Source organism: Nicotiana tabacum, chromosome 9 (genome assembly GCF_000715075.1).
Source record: "Nicotiana tabacum cultivar K326 chromosome 9, ASM71507v2, whole genome shotgun sequence".
Classification (NCBI taxonomy): domain Eukaryota; kingdom Viridiplantae; phylum Streptophyta; class Magnoliopsida; order Solanales; family Solanaceae; genus Nicotiana; species Nicotiana tabacum.
The window spans coordinates 32,826,981-32,847,228 of NC_134088.1; the positions used below are offsets into that span (position 1 = coordinate 32,826,981).

Sequence of the window (20,248 nt, forward strand, 5' to 3'; positions counted from 1 at the left end):
TGTCGATACACTGCTATATGGAAAAGACAACATTTCATTGGAAGATGTTAGTAATGCACTAAAATCTAAAGAGTTGAAAAAGAGCTTTCCAGATAGCAGGATTGAGGGCGAGGGTCTTGTGAGTAGAGGAAGAACACAATAAAAGGACTTTAATAGGAAAAAGTCAATCGCCCGATTGAAGTCTAGAGCAAGGAAGCAGAATTGTTATGAGTGTGGGGAGCAAGGTCACTATAAGAGAGATTGTCCCAGGTGAAAGAGAAAAGAGGGAAGCAGAAAATAAATAATTCGGCAAATATTATTGACATTGCAATAATTATGATGATAGTGACTAATATTGTTGACACTAGCAATATCATGGGCAGAATTCCTGGGTTCTTGATTCTGGTGATACTTTTCACATGTGTCCACACAAGAATTGATTTGCAACTTTCAAGCAGATGAGTAGGACTGTCTACATGGGAGATGATAATCCATTACCAGTAGAAGGGATTGGTAACATCAGATTGAGAATGTTCGATGGAATTATTAAAATATTAAGTGTTGGCATGTTCCTTGGATAAAGAGAAATTTGATTTTCCTTTCGACTTTGGATGATCAAGGGTATAAATTTCACTCCGAGAATGGAATACTTAATGTGTATAAAGGCTCCATAGTACTCATAAAGGGTAAACTGTATTCTAAAGTGTATCATTTTCTGGCCAGTGTAGCTGAAGGGGAAACTTTTGTAGCTTCTTGGTAAGGTGATCTAAATTAGTCTCAGTTGCGGCACTTGCGACATGGTCATATGAGTGACAAGGGATTGTCTTTGTTGAACATATAAAATTTGTTGGGTGGGTACGAAAATCAAGTTTTGAATTTTTGTGAGCATTGTGTGTTGGTAAACATACAAGGGTAAAACTTAGCAAGAAGGCAGAGCACAAGACCAGAGATAAGTTAGATTGCATACATTCAGACTTATGGGATCCAAATAGAGTTTCATCCAAAAGTGGTGCCAGGTATTTTATGACTTTGATTGATGATTACTCAAGGATGGTGTGGGTGTATTTTCTGAAAATAAAAGATGAGGCATTTCCGATATTTGTTAAATGGAAGACGATGGTTGAGAGGCAGACGGAAAGAAAAGTTAAGCGTCTTCGGACTGATAATTGATTAGAATTTTGCAATTTTGAGTTCAATAATTTCTACGGCAGGGAGGGCATAGTGAGACACTGCACGTGTGTCATAACACCACAACAAAATGGTATTGCAGAACGTATAAACAGAATGCTTTGTGATAGGGCATGAAGCATGATTTTACACTCATGTGTTAGCAAGGATTTTTGGGTTGAAGCAATTAATACAGCTTGTTATTTGGTCAACAGATCTCAATCCACAACTATTGAGTTCAAAACTCCTTTTGAGGTATGTTTCGGTTTGCCTGTTGATTATTCAAATTTAAGGATATTTGGTTGTCCTGCTTATGCTCATGTGAGGGATGAAAAACTTGAGCTGAGAACAAAAAAGTGCATATATTCTAGGGTATGTAATTGGAGTGAAAGGTTGTAGGTTGTGGTGCATAGAGCAGAAGACTCCAAGGCTAATTATCAATATGGATGCAACATTCAATGAATCTACCTCATTGGATAGTCAAAAGGAGAAGGAAATAGCAGAAACAAATCGTGGTGTCAGTGACCGCATAGAGCTAGAAATTGAATCTCCACTAGCTCAGCTCAGTAGTTCTAAAGTAGATGAAGTGGAGGGGATGCAAAATATTTATCAAGATGATAATGTTGATGCATCTGCACAACAACAACCATATAGCATTGTAACATGCAGAGAGAAGAGAATGATCAACTGACCATAATGGTTTGCAATCGTAGCTGATGGTAGTTTTCCTGGATATGCAAATTTTGTGGAGTTTGCTTTATCAGTTGCAGAGACCATTGACGTGCTTGAGCGTAATAGCTATAAAGAAGTTATTTCTAGTTCAGAAGCAGATTAGTGGATTGGTGTTATGGGTGAAGGGATTGAGTCTCTTCATAAGAATCAGACATGGAAACTTGTTCCATTGCCATAGGGACAGAAAGTACTAGGCTGCAAATGGATTTTCAAAAGAAAAGAGGGTAATCCAGGGGTTGAAGCATCCCTCGATCTGACGGTCCTCATTCTCCCACTTGGCAAACTGTTAATGTGAACAACAAAGTAAATGATACTTCCAGAAACCGTCTAGGTTCTTCATAGGATCTTTTTGTCCTATTGAGAGGATGATCCTTGACCATCGCTTGTGGTGTTATATCAGAAAAGTGACCACATCTAATTTCGAGGTTGGCCTAACCTAACTTGATGGTACAAGGAAAGATTAATAGCTAAATATTTTACACAGAGGGAGAGGATAGATTACAATGAAGCATTCTCTCCAGTGGTAAAGCATAACTCTATCAGGGTCTTACTGGCTTTGGTGGCTCTTCATGACTTAGAGCTAGAGCAGTTAGATGTGAAAATTGCATTCTTGCATCGTGAGTTGGATGATCAGATTTATATAAGTCAACCTGAGGAATTCATTACTCCGGATAAGAAAAATCATGTTTGCTTGCTTAAGAAATCTTTATATGGTCTAAAACAGTCGCCTAGGTAGTGGTATAAAAGATTTGATATATTCATGATTCAGAATGCCTTTTCTCGAAGTGCATATGATAGTTGTGTGTATTACAAAAAGCTTGAAGATGTTTCTTGTGTATATTTATTGTTATATATGGATGACATGCTTATTGTTGCTAAAAGCATGTCACATATTATCCGATTGAAGAAGAAACTATGTGAGGAGTTTGAGATGAAGAATTTGGGTGTTGCAAAGAAGATATTGGGGATGGAGTTACTTGAGATAGACGGGTTGAAAAGCTTATGCTGTCTCAACGGTCCTATATTGAGAAGGTCCTCAAGAAATTTAATATGACAAATGTTAAATTTGTGTATGTTCTTTTTGCTTCTCATTTCAAGTTGTTTACACACATGTCATCAAAAACAGACGAGGAGATGGAGCAGATGTCTAGTGTTCCATATTCGAGTGTTGTAGGTAGCATTATGTATGCTATGGTTTGCATTCGCCCGGACATTTCACATGATGTTAGTGTTGTGAGTAGACACATGGCGTATCCTGGTAAAGACCATTGACAGGCGGTGAAGTGGATCTTGAGATACTTGAAGGGTACTGCACATGTAGGCTTGATTTTTTACAAAGACAAGTTGAGTGAATCCGTAGTTGGCTATGTCAATTCAGATTATGCAGGGGACTCGGATAAGAGAAGATCTCTGACGGGTTATGTTTTTACTCCTTTTGGTAGTGTCATCGGTTGGAAGGTGACTTTGTAGTCTGTTGTTGCTTTGTCTACCACAGAATCTGAGTATATGGCAATTACGGAAGCAGTGGAAGAGGCTATTTGGCTACAAGGCTTGGTAAGTGATCTTGGACTAGCTCAGAAGAAGACACCAGTATTTTGTGACAGTCAAAGTGTCATTTATCTGACTAAGAATCAGATGTTTCATGAGCGGACAAAGCATATTGAAGTCAGACATCACTTTATTCGAGACATTATATCAAAAGGGGTTGTTAATGTGGAGAAAGTATCTACACATGATAATTCAACGGATATGATGACCAACAAGTCCCGCCCAAATCCGAACGCCACCACTCAACCCCAGCAGCTTATCCCTTTTTCTTTCCATATAGCTCAGTTTGCCAAAAAATGTCACGTGACAAATACTCAGAACGAAAAATTCATCCCAAAGTCAAGAAAATCACCCGTCAAACCTTGCTCACAATTCAAATAGAGGTTCTGTTTTGAAGGACGTTGAGGAGTTGTGTATAAGAGAAGTAAATTTACATCGAAACCCTTATTTTAATGTGGTGACAGTAAATTTTTCTTCTCAAAACATTTCAATTACATATAATTATGCAACTAATTTTAGGGTATGCGTGTCGCTTATGTAGTCTTTATCAGTGAAATTTACGATTGAGTGATTTTTGGAGATGATAATAATGTTCGGTTTATTGTATTTATTATACTGGCTTTTTAAATACTGGCTAAATGATAATAAAGTGACTATTTCACGCAACTAATCAAGTGTCGACATAATATCTGGGCCGGAGGCGTTCTGAAGCAGAATGGGCTGGAGTCCAAATGTATTAAGGATTGGGCCCAAATCCAGTGGCATCTTCTCCTCTCCTACCTCCTGAACTGAAAACCCCCCAAACCCATCTCCTTCTCCTCCTCCGCCGGCCGCCACATCAAAGTCCTCATTTTCCACCACCGAAGGTGAGAATCTTGTCTTCTTTCACGCTCTCTCTTCTTTTTTTTTTTTTTTTTTGTGAAAAATCATATTAGGATGTTAATTTCATGAAATTAATTGAGATCAGGGGAAGGATGTCGTTCATGAAAGGTGATTTGCTGAGTAGAACGAGAAAGCTTGTCAAAGGCTTCGCCAAGGCCGAGCCTGTCTGGCTCAAGGCTATGGAACAGTAAGCTCCTACTCTCCCTCTTTTTGTTTTTCCCTTCGTTTTTTTTTTTTATCAGTAAAAGATAATTTTATTAAATAACAGCGTTATAAGTAGGTGCTGCAGTGTTACAAACAAAAGTAATTACATCCTTTCCTAATTCTGAAGCTTGCTTATGAAATCCAGCATATTAACAGCATCCTCAATATAGTCATTCTTGCACCAGAAAGACAACAATGTTAGCTAGGAATTTGTACTGATTGACTCTGCTTTGCTATCAAAACTCCTAGCATTTCGTATGGTTCCACCAAATACAAGCCGCAATTGTTACCTGTATCTTCTTTTGTGTTGTTTGCTCAAATCAGGTTTATACTTTATACCAGCTTTCCAGGAAACTATGTTGATTTTGGCATTGACCATTTCAGACCGAATATATTCAGGAACATGTTCCATAATTCTGCAGTCACTTCACAGTGAAGGAATATGTGGTTATTTCCTTCACTTTTCCTTTTCGCCTAAGTAAACACATGTTGCACATGTTGTATCCTTTCCTTTGTTTATCTCCTGGGATGCCGACCATGAAAAACATTTGACTTTGTAGGAAGCATTTGTTTTCCAAATCTTCTGCATCGTCACTGGCTCCTCAATTGTGTATTTGTTAGTGTTAGGGCCTTGTAACAGGATTTGACAGTGAAGTTTCCTTTACTTTGTTGCTTCCAGAATAACTTATCCTTCTCAGTATGCAGCCTTGGTATCCCTGTAAAAATATAAAGAACTCAGTTCGTCTAGTAGAACCCAGTCATTGACATTCCTTCTCAAAGTTATGTTCTATCCTGTGTCTGAAAAGTACCAGTACAACTTTGCCTCCTTGTTCTGGCTAACTGAAAAAGTTCAGGGAATTGCTCCTTCACAGGTAAGTGACCTCTCGAGTTGTCTTGCCAGAATGCTATCTTTCTTCCGTTACCTGGACTTTGATGAGCAACAGGCTTCTAATAGAAGTGTTAAAATGCTCGTAGAATTCTTAGACGTAATTTTGCTATAAACTTTATCCATTTTGCCTTGAAGTATGAAATTGTGCTCGTAATGCTGGTTGTTGCTTGGAATTTTGTTTGAAACCAGGGCTCCACCGGCAACATTCCCTCGTGCCGAAAAGAAACTGAAACCCATCAGTCTACCAGAGGATGTCTATATCAAGAAGTTCTTCCAGAAGCATCCAGAATCTAAACACGAGGATGCTATTAAGTATGGCTTCTAACCTATTCATGGTTCTGAGTATGTATTTTTGGACTCCTACAATCATCATATGCATTATAATGTGCTCAGATAATAAATTACCCTCGAGGCGTATGCCGTGTTATACTGTTGATCCTTTAGTTTAAGGTCTCAACATGAATATGTAGGCTTTAATCTTGCTAGTTTAACATGCAATATGCTGCCCGTCAAGGGAAGAAGTAGGGAAAGGTGCTACTAATTACATAATATGAAAAGTACTATATCGAGGAGTAAAAGTAAAAGATCATCTATGGTCTCAGCACATCTTATGTTGTCCACTCGAGGACAGAATCAGTATTTTATGTTATTCGTTATTTTCCTATAGGAGAAGTTGGCATGCTGAATTTACCTTTTTGCACAATAGAGGCTTTATTTTCTTGATACTTCTAACAGGATTTCCGGATTTGATCCTCCTCCAGCCCGTATATTTGGGGGGCGAGTGCTCGATTTAAAGGAGCAGGGGGTCAGTGAAGAGGAAGCAATGGCTGTTGCTGATGTACGTATTTCGTCTTTCTATATTCAAATTCGTTGAGGCTCAATCTTCTTCTAGGATCTCTCGTTTAAAACCGGTGTGGCTTTGTTGTTATAGATGGAGTATCGAGCAGAGAGAAAAGCAAAAAAGAAAGCATATTCTCGACTTAAGCAGATTGCACGACTTCAAGGGAAGAAACCACCTCCTAATCCATATCCAAGTGCTATCAAGGAGATACAAGCTGAAGAAAGAAAGTTTGTGCACGATCGTTTCTATAACCGAGATATTCTTAAAATTGCGGAGAAACTGAAAGAGGAGAGGCAAGCAGAGTTGCAAGATAGAAGAGGTGGAGGTGGCTGGTAAAAGCACATGGTCTTGTTCAGTTGTTCTAATAGGTTTTCTTTTCACTCTTTTGATGATTCAATTGTCTATCCTGAAATATTTGAACCTCTGTCCAAGTGGTTATACTTGATAATTTTATGATATCATTTCATCATATGTTACAAAGAAAACATTTAATTTCTTGTTTATGTGGTAGGCATGGAATTCCCTTTTCAATTAAATTTGAAGAATAAGTGAGTGTTATCTCTCACCTGCGTTTGACAAATTTTTCAAATGTATAGTTTTCATCTAACTACCTGTCATGTATTGTTTATTGCCTTTTCCTTTAAGGGGAGGTTACTCCAGCCTCGGTTATAATAATGAGGGATTTCTTCTCAACTTCTTACCCGGTGTAGTAAATGCCGGAGATCTCATCTTGGTAACAATCTCAGGCATTGGCAGTTCTAACAACGTATTATGCATGTTTAATTAAGTTAAAAAAACTTATTTTGCATGCACTATGTTGCTCGAACTCTCCGCAAAATGTCATTGGGTGCGTGACGGATCCTCCAAAAGTAGTGCATTTTTGGAGGATTCGATACGGGTGCAGCAGCATTTTGGTGAGTCCGCGCAACATAATGCATGCATATATTATTGAGTCTTCTGGAGATTACAACCTGCTGTAGAACTCTCATGCTACTTAACCTTCATCCCGTGTGACGGGCAATGTGTTCCACCGCCGTTTAGCGAATGATTTGTTGCAGAATCAGTTACTGACACAGGAAAAGTCATCTTTCGAAAATGCAGTGTTTATTGCATTATGTGTGTTGCCCCACGAATTTGATGATGGATGTTGCATGTCCTAGTGGATGTATGCAAATTCCATGATGTGGTAGTGAATTCATGCTCAGACTAACTTGTGTAGAGTAACTTTCAAAGATCTACCAGTTTTTTACTTTTACTTTCTCTACACATCGAATTCCTTGTATCTTCAGCTGCTAGTGTAAAATTATACTTCTAGCTATGCTTCAGTGTCACTTCTATAACTATATGGTCGCCATGTTTCTTTGTATCTTCGTTCTGCCCTTTCTTCGTTGCTAAAGTAGGCATGAGAGCAGGGAAGATTGGTGCATCTAATAGCTTTGGCTGATTTAATGCTGGAGTTAGATTTTAAGTGACTGTTGTTAGAATGGGCGTTGGTGTAAGGGTTTATTATTCATTTGTGTATTGCCAGTGTTGGATGCAAGTGAGTGCATCAGAATGGCTTTAGGCAAAGCAAGGTAGATGAAAATCCCTGAGCTAAATTATAAAAGGCTTGATTATCTCTAGCTTCCACGTTGAGTGTGATTTAAGAGAAAATCAATACGAAAAAGAAAAGTATCTTTACCTAGTTAAACTGATGATTGCTAATCCCGGCTATCGGGACCACGGTATAGGAATCTATCACTATTAGAAGATCTGAATTCAGAAAGCTTTTTCGAAGATTCATTTCGTGACTAGGATTCGATATTCGAGGTTAAATATCATATAAGCGGAGAAGAAATTAATAACCAACATGTAGTTTAGCTAACTTGAAGCTTTCTTAAGGCAAATAGAGTGATTAAATAATATTAACAAACATTTAATATATTATAAAACTTAGTATAAATAATAAGGTGGCTTGAAAATACTCAAAATGGACAAAATAAAATGCCGGAAGGGTTGGTCCAAGACTAGTATGTCGCACAAGCATAGCACCATAAAATCAGAAAAATTTCGGAGTTCTTGTGCCACGGTTGTGGCTCAAACAACATCTGAAAAAAATTCAAATTTTGCCTGGTGCTCCGATTGTCCACACACAGTAATTCTCCAAGCCCAAAATTTCATCAGATATAAACTTACTTTAGGGAGAGATAAATCCACTTATTTCTATAACATTTTTGAGAGATTTTTGAAAGCAATAACGACTTAAAAGTTTTCCAATCCACCCAAGGTAAGATTCCTGCCACGAATTCAAGTTAAGAACTTATAATTAATGTTGTTTAATATCTAGAATTTCCAAAATCCTAGGTATGTTTTCAAGTTTTGCTCTTAACTGTCAACTTAAAGAAGGGGAAAAACATAAAATTGACAGATCAAAATACATGTATCAGGGCATAACTCATGCCCAGAGCAAGAAAATAACTCTGATTTGCCAGGAAAAGAATCAAAACAGTTAACAACTTTAAGATGACCAGGCTGCTGCTAGAAATCCATATGGACCATACAAGTAGCAATTTAGTTTCTTCAAGAGCTTATTTCACGATTAGACGTCACTTCCAATATATGGAAGTATGTGTTTGCACTGAAAAATTGTTCTACAATTGTCGAATGGAGCTTTAGCAAGTCAAACCTGTCTATTTACAACATTGGAACCTACATTCCGTGAAAAGACTTCCACAAAGAATTTTATAACTGTTGGCTATGTACTAGTGGTATCCATTTATCCAACTGGACCGATGATTTCAACAATCAAATAAATGCAAGCCTAGATGGTTTGCTTAGTCAGGAAAAATTGTAAAAAGAATGCTGATACAACAGATGTGGTGTGTTTCCTCATATACTGCTCACGCAACATTTTTCCAAACATGAGGCATGCCAGTGCTAGAATGAGTTGAAGGTGCCGGCCCGTTTACTATCACGACTCGCAGAAAAAGGCATGAATTACAATGTTCAAAGGCATCAATGACACAGTGTCTCTCCATAGTTTATCCAACGTACAAAGCTATCTGAAAGTTCCTCGACAACTACAAAGCTCTGGGTATCACTATAGGATGCCTCTGCTCCAGCATTTTCGATTACCTGCAGATAATGAATTCTATAGTTGAATATCAAGCAAAGAGAAAGTAGACAACACTGCCCAGTAACTTAGACATACTAATATAGCATTAATTTATTGTTAATATGGTTTGTAAATTTTACCGAAAACAAAAACTGAGTCGGTCAAAACATGGCTTCAAATCAGAAGCAACTACAATCGTATGTCAAGGGTGACTGTAATGAACCAGCACATTTGAGGAAAGTTGCTAAAATTGTTCAGATAACCTTGTTCTTTTCTTCTTTCTTTTTTATGAAACTAGCACCAACAGAGTGCTGGACATGTACAGGGAGGATCAAGGAAACAGTTATTTCAATCCTTCAGGGAGTTGAGAAAGTCTAGCAAAGTGTCGATGACATACAAGAAATAGTTGTTTCTCCACTAAGCAAGACATTCTTCAACAACTTTTCTGTTAGTAGCTGCCCAGTTACCAATAATCATTCACTACCAATAATCCTGTGGTATTGTTGTCTTCTCAGGTGGAAATCTCAGAACTAAAGTTATTAGGTGGTGGCTGACTAACCCTGACAACAAAGTTCATGAGCAGATTTTGCAATGTTTACCATCAGTTTGCTATGGGAAATAGGGAAGCACATATGTGCGATTGAGTATGATGGAACAAAAGTTCAACTAGTATGATTATAGATCAAGCTTCCAATTTGATTCAACTTTTGCTTAACTCACAATTTCCTTCTTTAGATCTTTCCAGTTCACGGCCATATATACTTGCTATCAAGTTGGTTAGATGAATTAAACCAAGCTACACCGAATGTTGATGGTTGTAGTAAGGGCTGGCATGGAGAAATCACAAAGGACACTTGGTGATAGCATTCACTGCCTATTTTGGCTGCAACAACAATAAAGATGAGATCCAAGCCTGGAAGATTGGACTACAATGGTGCTTTGATCATGACTATCACAGGGTAAGAGTAGAACCTAATTTTATTTTTATCACAATCAAGAAGGAAATTAAAGCTTGCTAGCAGATAAAAGAAGACATCCGGGAGGCACAACAAATGAGCACACAAGGTATTGTTACAGGGAGGCTAATTGTGGCTGACCAACTTTCAAATTTGGGGGAGCAAATTTGAATTCATTCTTCCCCAAGGACATAAATTTCCCTATAGAAGTTATAGCCACATTGAAGAATGATGAAAATGGATTGCCAGGTTCCTTGAATTCGTGTGAAGAAAGGTAAATTTTCTTTTGAACCTGGATGAACCACTACTTTTGTCAATAGATAGGTTCTAACATTTAGTTAGATATGCTTTTAAAATATCAAATGCATACATCTCGTAAAGGAGAAGTCCTCCTCATTTCGTTTAACATAACTTTTGTATAGGGATAGGTTTACTTATTTCCCAGTGTAACATAGGAGGCAAGGCTTTTATAAGCACCTCCTCATGCAATCTTTTTTTGGTGATATGAAGTAGCACTCAAGAACATCACTTGAGTGGTTTGGCAAAAAAAATAAGTGTAGAAGCCTTACTTGTGAAGTAACTGAAATACCAACATTCATGCTACATCCACCTTCACTGGAGAATGGAGTTGTTGTTTCCCCCACTATGTTACTGACAACATTCTCTGATGATAGTCCACCTATTGGCGAGTTTGTGAACAATGACCTGCATCCATAGAAGGCATCAATGACATCGTTTCTCCAAGTAAACTCTAACATTTACATCATATGTGCAATCAGTTCTAGATGGAGGAAGTCAACAATTACTCTTCCTGCAGTTCACGATTATGGAACAGCAACTTGACAACACCATTATGAGAAATTTTAGAACACGGGGAAAGAAAAAGTAAGTGTAACTGTCAACCCTCAACTCTTTTGCAATGTTTGCCTAATTCCTACACAACAATCAAGATTAAAAACCACCTTATCATAAATAGATATCACCAAAATAATCAGTTGAAGCAAACCTTTTGAACCAAAAAATACAGATTGGCAACAGGAATACTGCCCACATAACATATCCAACTGATAGAGCATGACCAGTGGTAAATTATACAACCCAAGAAAATTAAAGGCATAGTGGAAAGCAAGTGAATTCTCAAGAGTACTAGAACTGATAGAAGATTTAAGAACTTGAAAGCAATTCGATCTCCTATTTCACAAAAAATTAATTTCACTGCACAACACTTTAGTCTTAAAATTAAACAACAACCCAGTGGGATCCCACAAGCGGGGTCCGGGGAGGGGAGGGTAATGTGTACGCAGACCTTACCCCTACCCTGGGGGCAGAAGGTTGTCCCTCGGCTCGAGAGGAAGAATAGGAAAAAGTAAATAACAACAACAAGGCCAGGAAAATGACACCAGCAATGTAAGAACCGGAGAAAAACAAATGGAAGAAAGCGGTAGAAAGAGCAATAGCAAAAGCAATAGAAACAAGTAGTAACACAACAAGGTACTCGAAAACCGAAACAGAAGATAGTACTAAAACAACCCTAATACTGGCACTCTAAGAATCGAAGACAATGTACTAGTCAGCTAGCCCTAATAAACCTGGAACAGATCAGAAAAACACACGATGGTCTATTACCCTTCTACCCTAATCTTCGACCTCCATACCCTCATGTCAAGGGCCATGTAAGCTGAAGTCGCGCCATGTCCTGCCTGATCACCTCTCCCCAATACTTCTTAGGCCGCCCTCTACCTCTTCTCCTACCTGCCAGTGCCAGCTGTTCACACCTCCTCACTGGGGCATCTAGGCTTCTCCTTCTCACATGCCCGAACCATCTAAGCCTCGCTTCATGCATCTTATCCTCCATAGAGGCCACACCCACTTTCTCCCGAATATCCTCATTCCTAACCTTATCCAATCTAATGTGCCCGCACATCCATCGCAATATCCTCATTTCAGTTACGTTCATCTTCTGGATATGGGAGTTCTTGACTGGCTAGCATTCTGCCCCATACAACATACCCAGTCTAATCGTCGCCTTGTAGAACTGACCTTTAAGTTTTGGTGGCACATTCTTGTCACACAGGACGCCAGATGCTAGCCTCCATTTCGCCCACCCCGCCCCTATACGATGTGTGACATCCTCGCCAATCTCCCCGCTCCCTTGGATAACTGACCTGAGATACTTGAAACTTCCTCTATTGGGGATGACTTGTGAATCAAGCCTCACGGCTATATTTGCTCCCCATGTGACTACGTTGAACTTGCACTCTAGGTACTCCGTCTTCGTCTTGCTCAACTCGAAACCCTTAGACTCTAAGGTCTGTCTACAAACCTCCAACTTTTCGTTGACACCGCCTCACAGTGGAGGATCTAGAATTTTTAGATCGTGGGTGCTCAATTATTCTTAATTTAAAATTTACTACTTAGACTGGGTGCTTAGCTAATATATTTGTTTAAATAACTAATTTTCTATATAAGTAGTAGTGTTGTTTTCAAAAGCAATAGGTGCTCAAGCACCCATAGTACATAACGTGGATCCGCCATTGCCGCCTCGCGTCTCATCAATCAGTACTATGTCGTCAGCGAATAACATACACCATGGCACCTCCCCTTGAATATGACGTGTCGGTGTATCCATCGCCAAAGCAAAAAAGAACGGGCTTTAGTCTTAAAATTAGATACCAGTATAAAACAAAAGTTGAAATGAAAAGGAAAGCATACTAAAACATTTGAAATATCAGTAAATAGATAATTTGGATTCACAAAATTAAGAGTTGCATAGAAGAGTAGTGAACATTTTGGAATGACCTAAGTGCAAAGTTTCTCAGGCTCTCAGCTAACTGAGTTGATGGGACATATAAGTTTTATGTTTGAAAAATGCAGAAATAAACACCGTTTCATTAAAGGAATCAGATTAAAAGATGGCATCAGCAGTGACTTAGTTCCTCTAAGACTCTAAAGCCAACTGAACTTGAGAGAATTTAAACCTCGACGAAACATGTCATAAGAAAGCAAATATCTCAGCTGTAATGTCCAGCCTCACCTTATTATCCAAAAACCTGAAATTTAAGTCAATCAATTACCTGTCCAATAACTCTTCCTCACAGGAATTCCCAGAAGAAGACAACCAATCTAAGTCAACAAAGTTGGAGCAGTCATATGCATCTGCATTTCGGTGTTCCAGGGATTGATCTCTTTGCATTTCTACAAAAAGTTCCCTTCCAGGAACTGTTTGAGCATACCTGCATAAAGAAAGATAAATAAGCAGAGCAGAAGGCGAGAAAGAAAACGATGTATATGGAAGTTTTTGCTTTCTAGGATAACAGAAACTTAAACTAGATTTTCATGCTAAATGTAAATTCATTTGAATTCTCAGAAGTCACATACTCACTTGTGCATGCAGTGAGAAATAGAATCCATAGACCATAGATCAACTAACCACAGAAATAATGGTAAGACAACACACAACTATTGCAGATTGTGGTTCTTATGGCTTACCTACTCTTTATACTTCAATCAGACCTCAACTTCCAGCTTGTCATTCCAAACTTTCACACTACAGTGCATGTGTCAAATGTCAGCTAAGATGTTACTGTGGAACTGTAGCGTTGGCAAACTGAAAATTTACACTACTAAGGTTTCCCCTTGCTGGAACCTTTTCAGGGAAAGGAGTCATCACGCGCTTCCTTGTCTACTTGGTAAATTGAGAATGAAAGCTGAAGGAACTCAAACATTGGTAAGGTATTGGGGCACGTTTCAACTAGTTTTCATCTGACTTGCCATTAGCATGATTTGGGATGGGCTTGGAATCAAAAGAAACGCAATAGGGTAATCGAATAAGGGTTGAGACAGGATCCCTGGATAACCCCAGTACTCTAAATTTTTTATAAGTGACATCATTGTATTAACGAAAAAAGGTCAAAAGTATCCTTAAACTATTTGAAAATAGACCACTTTCATCCTCCGTTAAATTTTGGTGCCAATTAAGTCCTCGCTGTCCAGGGCTGAATCTTAAACCCTAATCCTTGTCTAATTAGATGAATTTTCTGTTGACGGGTAATTTTGACCCTTTTCCGAAATTTTAATCCTCCTCTTTTAAAATTCATTTTAAAGTTTTGTTAAACCCCCCCCCCCCCCCGGGTCAATCTCAGCAAATAAATTCAAATCTAAACACCCCATTTGGTTTCTTCAAGCTCTTATTGGTTTTAAAATTCTTCCACAAGCTGCTCCAAAATCAGTTCAATCTTCATGTTTAAGTACCAATGAGTAACACTGATAATTTTCAACAACAAACAACCTCAATCTTGTAAGTTTCCAGCACCAGAATTTTAAATCACAAAGTGAGTTTTCTATTTTCATCACTTTTTTACACCCAAGCTCCAAATCAGCGTATAACTATGAATCTAATTACACATCAGCAATACCCATCGTATTTCACCTTCAAACATTTTTGGTTTTAAAAGAACCCAGATCCGAATATGTTAGCTCAAAATGGATTTTCAAAATTTTTCTTCAGAGTTGTTCACAGTTGTTCGTGCCAACTCTAAATGAGTGTTTAGCGATTAGGTTTCAAGCTCCAATTTCAAATTCGACTTAAGTTCACAAATCAGCACCAAAAGAATGAAACTGGATTCCGAATGAAATTTAAAACGATATCAGTCCAGATCTCGGCTTAAGTTCACGAATCAGCACTCAATAATTCAAGCTCCAATTTCAAATTCACTGAACTCCCACTTGGAACAAAACCCCTCAAATAGCGGCTAAATCGATACTTAGCACAAAGTGGTTTCAATCTCCCCCAACAGAAGCAAATCGACACTTTTCTTTTACTTTTTGTCTGATGATTTTGCCGCAATATTGCTACCATGCATTGGAGCAAGAATCTCACGGGAGGGGGGAAGGAAGAGAGAAAAAGAAAAGAGTACTAAAATTTCTGAAAAAGGGTCAAAATACCCTTCAACTATGCTAATTAATCTAATTAGACAAGGATTAGGGTTTAAGATTCAACCGTTAAAAAATAAGGATAGAAGTGGTCCAACATTTAGACAGCGAGGACTTAATTAGTACCAAAATTTAATGGAGGCTAAAAGTGATCTATTTCGAATAGTTAAAGGGTAATTTTGGCCTTTTTATGTTTTATTAGTTATGTTCCAACACCAAGAGTGTTTAAGTGCGTGACCATCTCATTTAAAAGCTCAAGCTTTTAAATGAGATGATCACACACTCAACATGGTATCAGAGCAAGTAGAGGTAGTGGGTCCAAGTCTCACCATCACTCATTATCAAAAAAGAATTTTCATATGCTTGGACCAATGAAAAAGAATCAAGCTTGCACGTGAGGAGGCGCGTTGAAGACATAACTTATTTTTCACATACAAATGATATCTATTAGTTGTGAATAGATTTTATTATTGTTAGAGAACTTCTAATATTATTATTGTTACTATATATATATGTTGTATGTAAAACTTCTTTTTCGCTTTTATTTTATTTGGTATGATAATAACATGAGTTGAGCTTAAATGGACAAGGACTCATATAAGCAACCCTAAAGTTGTTTGAGACTGAAGTGTAGTTGTTGTTGGGGAGAAGACAATGGGGTTAAGTGAGAACCCATCTCAGAACGACATGACACGATTTTCAGGTCAAAGTTGGAGCTCCACATATACAATAAGAGCAAAAAAGGAAAAAAGTAGAGAAACAACTAACAAATCGTAATTGCACAATGATGTTGAGAGTAGTCCAAATTAGCAAGTCACTAGATAATACATTGCAAAACATGCTATGGATCCATAATTGCACAGAATTATAAAGATGCATCACTGAATACACTTCCTTCAATCAAATATGCTGTACCTTGAATATGTCAAATCACTTCCACAAGTTGATATTTCTGGTGTCGATTCAGAGAGCACTTTGCTCCCTTCTTTTGACTGATGAGACAGGTTAGACTTAGAAAGACACTTTCCAATACTGCGAGTTGATATGGGAAATTGACTTTCATGAAGAATATTCCCATCTGAGAATGATCTTTGGAAGAGCGACCTGTTTATCACCGTAAGAATATACAGTTAACCTTTACATACTTTAAAACAGCAATTACAGGAAAAGATCAAGTCAGACTAGGAGGCATTTCTGCCATCTCTTTTGTAACACATTATCTCAGCGTAAATTAATTAAGCCTTAAAAATGCAACGGAATATTGAAGTCTTTGGAATGAAATAGATTCATTAGTTACTTTCACAATATTTGTCTCATCCTAATCTGGATGATAAATATCTAATCTATGAAAAACAAGAAAGTTAAAGGGATGACACCACAGCTTTGACCATTATACCTTCCATTGTCACCAGCATAGCTTTCCCCATTCCTACCCACAAAGTAATGCTGATCGGAGTCCAGTTCCCATATATCACGCCCACCCTCTTGCGGCTGAAAGTGTCCCAAAAACCTGCTCATAAAATGTCATCAAAATGTCAAGGTGCAGACCACAGCCATTTTTCATATTATCTGAAATTTCGAGCAAGTGGGCAAACAGAATATTGAAAGAAGAGAAGTTGAACTTAAAGCCTAAAGGATTTGAACAAACTAGACCACTCACTCAGACTGCATTGGCACATAAGAATAGAAAGAAAATGAGCTTACACATTAATAGCATTTTGTTTTTCTGTATCCATGTAGGCATTGCTGTAATATCTCTGAAGAGTTCTAAAGAACTCCTGCGATTGAATTGCAGCTTTCCACTGGCCCCTCTTCGCTGAAAATATCTACATGACACATTACAATGTTGTCAACTAACCCCAAGCTTAAACTATTAACATTGGGTGAGAAAAGATAAAACCTACATGTGTAGAATGCCCTGGGCTTTGTTTCCATTAATATCAAAGAGGCGTATAATAGCTAATAAAAATGAGGCAAGATTGACTAAATTTTGGGTCCCTACCATTCTCTCTTCTTAAGTTTCATTCTCTGATTGCTGCATCGTATCTTCTATTTACATAAAAAAAGATCTATTAGGTCACTGGTTCTAGTTACAAGTCAAAAGGTTCTTTCCTTTCTCAATTTGCAAATGAGATGAAAAACAAAACAAAAGAGAAAACAGAATTTGGATGTACAAACACATGAACTCCCCACCCACGCACCCCCTGAATCGACATTATGGAAGTTGCTTGTAACAATAACTTCTATGATATTTTTCTTTTTATTTATTTAAAAAAACTTCTATGCTATTTTTATCTACCATGGGAGTAGAGTCAGGATGGTAGTGAGGTGACAACATAATCAGACTCCACCACAATTCAAATTTCAAAGAAGATAACTGAAAGATTTATGAATTATCTACCTCATTAATCATTAACGCAAATGTTTTTCATCACAGTCTAGCCAACCTAATAATTTGCAAAAAGAAAATTAGAGAAATGGAAGATTGTTTCATAATAGCAAGAATGATGAAGAAAACCATAAAAGTTCTCTTATTTCATCTGTATTTTGGTGTAAGGAAAGAATCATATTAATTGATAGTTGGACAACTTAATGGACGATTGTGAATGACTCCGGTTGTGTCATTTTCGCAACTTATACATATTTTTGACACCTATATTTTCTAAATGAAATTATTGATTCATAAAATTGCGCAAAAAGAAAGGAAAATGCTAAGCACTAGCTTTACCTTGTTGTGAGCTGCAGAGCCACCATATTGATGAGCAAGTGTATCACCCATCCTCTCATAGAACCCCATTAATTCTTCTGCCAAAGGATCATCAAGGTCTATCTTTGTTGAATTTGTAACTCCTAAAACATGGAGTTGATGACCCAAAGCAGCCAATCCATATGCATATTGTGCCACATTAGTACGATCCAGACAATCTATGCAATTTGTCCTTAGCACCCCCCTTTGGAACATTGGTGGTTTCATTGAAGGATAGCCATTACTCACATTATTACATCCACTAGATTTTCCCTCTGAGTTATCTGAGTCACCGACGTCATTATTATATTGTTTCTCAACATCAGGGTCAAAATGTTTCAAAGGAACCATATTACTAGCAGCAGCATTCCTGTGCCACATCATTGCAACTATTTTTAAATACAATTCTAAGTGGCTCAAGCATACAACAGAAAACCTAATGTATATGCAATTCAAATTTATCCATTTTTTATTGACCTACTTTAAATGGTAGCTCACATCAACATATAAGAAGCATATTTTTTCGTATCATCTTTGGGAAACACAGAAGTGCAGAAATTCTATGCTGCATCATTGAATATGGAAGAGCTTTTTGACTCTTATCGTGAACCCAATGACTTGAAAGATAACAGATGGCATCAAGAAAATATATATAGCAAGGATTTATATAAGGAAGCAACAACTATCGGGGTATTAAGCTGCTTAGTCACACTATGAAGGTGTGGGAGAGGGTGGTGGAGCTAAGGGTGAGGAGAAGGGTGTCTATTTCCGAGAACCAGTTTGGGTTTATGTCGGGCGTTCGAGTACGGAAGCCATTCACCTTGTTAGGAGATTGATGGAACAATATAGGGAGAGGAAGAGGAACCAGCATATGGTGTTCATCGATTTAGAAAAGGATTACGATAAAGTCCCGAGGGAGGTTCTGTGGAGATGTTTGGAGGCTAGAGGGGTACCTGTGGCCTACATTAGGGTGATTAAAGACATGTATGAGGGAGCGAAGACCGGTGTGAGGACAGTGGGAGGGATCTCGAACCATTTTCCGGTCATGATGGGGTTGCATCATGGGTCGGTACTCAGCCCTTTTTTGTTTGCCCTGACGATGGACGATGGACGATGGACGTACTGACTCGCCACCTCCAAGGAGAGGTGTCGTGGTGCATGTTATTTGCAGACAACATTGTTTTGATTGACGAGACGCGAGACGGTGTTAACGCGAGGTTAAAGGTGTGGAGACAGACCTGGAGTCTAAAGGTTTCAAGCTGAGCAGAACCAAGACAGAATACTTGGAGTGTAAGTTTAGTGGTGCTACTCAGGGAGTGGAAGGGGAGGTGAGGCTGGATTCACAAGTCATCCCTAGGAGGGGAGTTTTAAGTACCTTGGGTCTATTATACAGGAATATGGGGAGATTGATGAAGATGTCACACATCGTATTGGGGCAGCATGGATGAAATTGAGACTTGCTTCCGGTGTTTTGTGTGACAAGAAGATACTACCAAAACTTAAAGGTATGTTTTATAGAACGGTGGTCAGACCGGCTATGTTGTATGGGGCTGAGTGTTGGTCAGTCAAGAACTCTCACGTCCAGAAGATGAAGGTAGTAGAGATGAGGATGTTGAGATGGATGTGCGGGCACACCAGATTAGATAGGATTCAGAATGAAGTTATTCTGGACAAGGTGGGTGTGGCCCCTATTGAGGACAAAATGCGGGAAGCATGACTTAGATGGTTTGGACATGTGAGGAGGAGAAGCACAGACGCTCCGGTAAGGAGGTGTGAGAGGTTGACATTGGAGGGCCTTAGGAGAGGTAGAGGTACGCCAAAAAAGAGTTGGGGTGAGGTGATTAGGCATGACATGGCGCAGCTACAGCTAACCGAGGACATGACCCGTGATAGGAAGGGGTGGAGGTCTAAGATTAGGATAGTAGGTTAGGTAGTCTAGATTATTCATACCGGTAGTGTTAGTACGTACTCTCGTATTTGGTTGGTAGTAGGCTTATTTGATTTTTTTTTCCTCTGCTTTTACATGGTTTTTTGGTATTGTCCCGTATTGTTTCTTGTTATTATTGTGGTACCTATGCTTGCCTGAGCCGAGAGTCTATTGGAAACAGCCTCTCTACCTCCACAAAGGTAGGGGGTAAGGTCTGCGTACACACTACCCTCCCCAGACCCCACTATGTGGGATTATACTGGTATGTTGTTGTTGTTGTTTGATTTATATGAGGAAGCAAATGATCCAGACGGTTGTATTATTGCCAATTGAATGTGGCTGCAGAGAAGC

At 38.4% G+C, this 20,248-nt stretch overlaps 2 protein-coding genes across 3 annotated transcripts in view; one reads left to right on the top strand and one right to left on the bottom strand.

The window, feature by feature from the left end:
- Window positions 1-4,151: 4,151 nt before the first annotated feature.
- LOC107803463 (uncharacterized) lies at window positions 4,152-6,807 on the top strand. Its single transcript, XM_016627234.2, has 5 exons — window positions 4,152-4,292; window positions 4,394-4,495; window positions 5,591-5,713; window positions 6,137-6,239; window positions 6,333-6,807. The coding sequence occupies exons 2-5, from the start codon at window positions 4,401-4,403 to the stop codon at window positions 6,576-6,578; spliced, it is 567 nt and encodes a 188-aa protein (XP_016482720.1). The 5' UTR covers window positions 4,152-4,292; window positions 4,394-4,400; the 3' UTR covers window positions 6,579-6,807.
- Window positions 6,808-8,791: 1,984 nt separating this feature from the next.
- The window catches only part of LOC107803238 (phosphoinositide phosphatase SAC3), a 28,598-nt gene continuing 17,141 nt past the window's right edge, over window positions 8,792-20,248 (bottom strand). For both annotated transcript variants that reach the window (XM_075221589.1, XM_075221588.1), the window contains exons 10-16: window positions 17,953-18,340; window positions 16,929-17,050; window positions 16,621-16,734; window positions 16,140-16,328; window positions 13,367-13,525; window positions 10,862-10,997; window positions 8,792-9,356 (exon numbers count right to left, since the gene is read on the bottom strand). In XM_075221589.1, coding sequence (XP_075077690.1) covers window positions 9,237-9,356; window positions 10,862-10,997; window positions 13,367-13,525; window positions 16,140-16,328; window positions 16,621-16,734; window positions 16,929-17,050; window positions 17,953-18,340 — 1,228 coding nt within the window. In that variant the 3' untranslated portion in view covers window positions 8,792-9,236. The remainder of the gene's footprint in view (window positions 9,357-10,861; window positions 10,998-13,366; window positions 13,526-16,139; window positions 16,329-16,620; window positions 16,735-16,928; window positions 17,051-17,952; window positions 18,341-20,248) is intronic.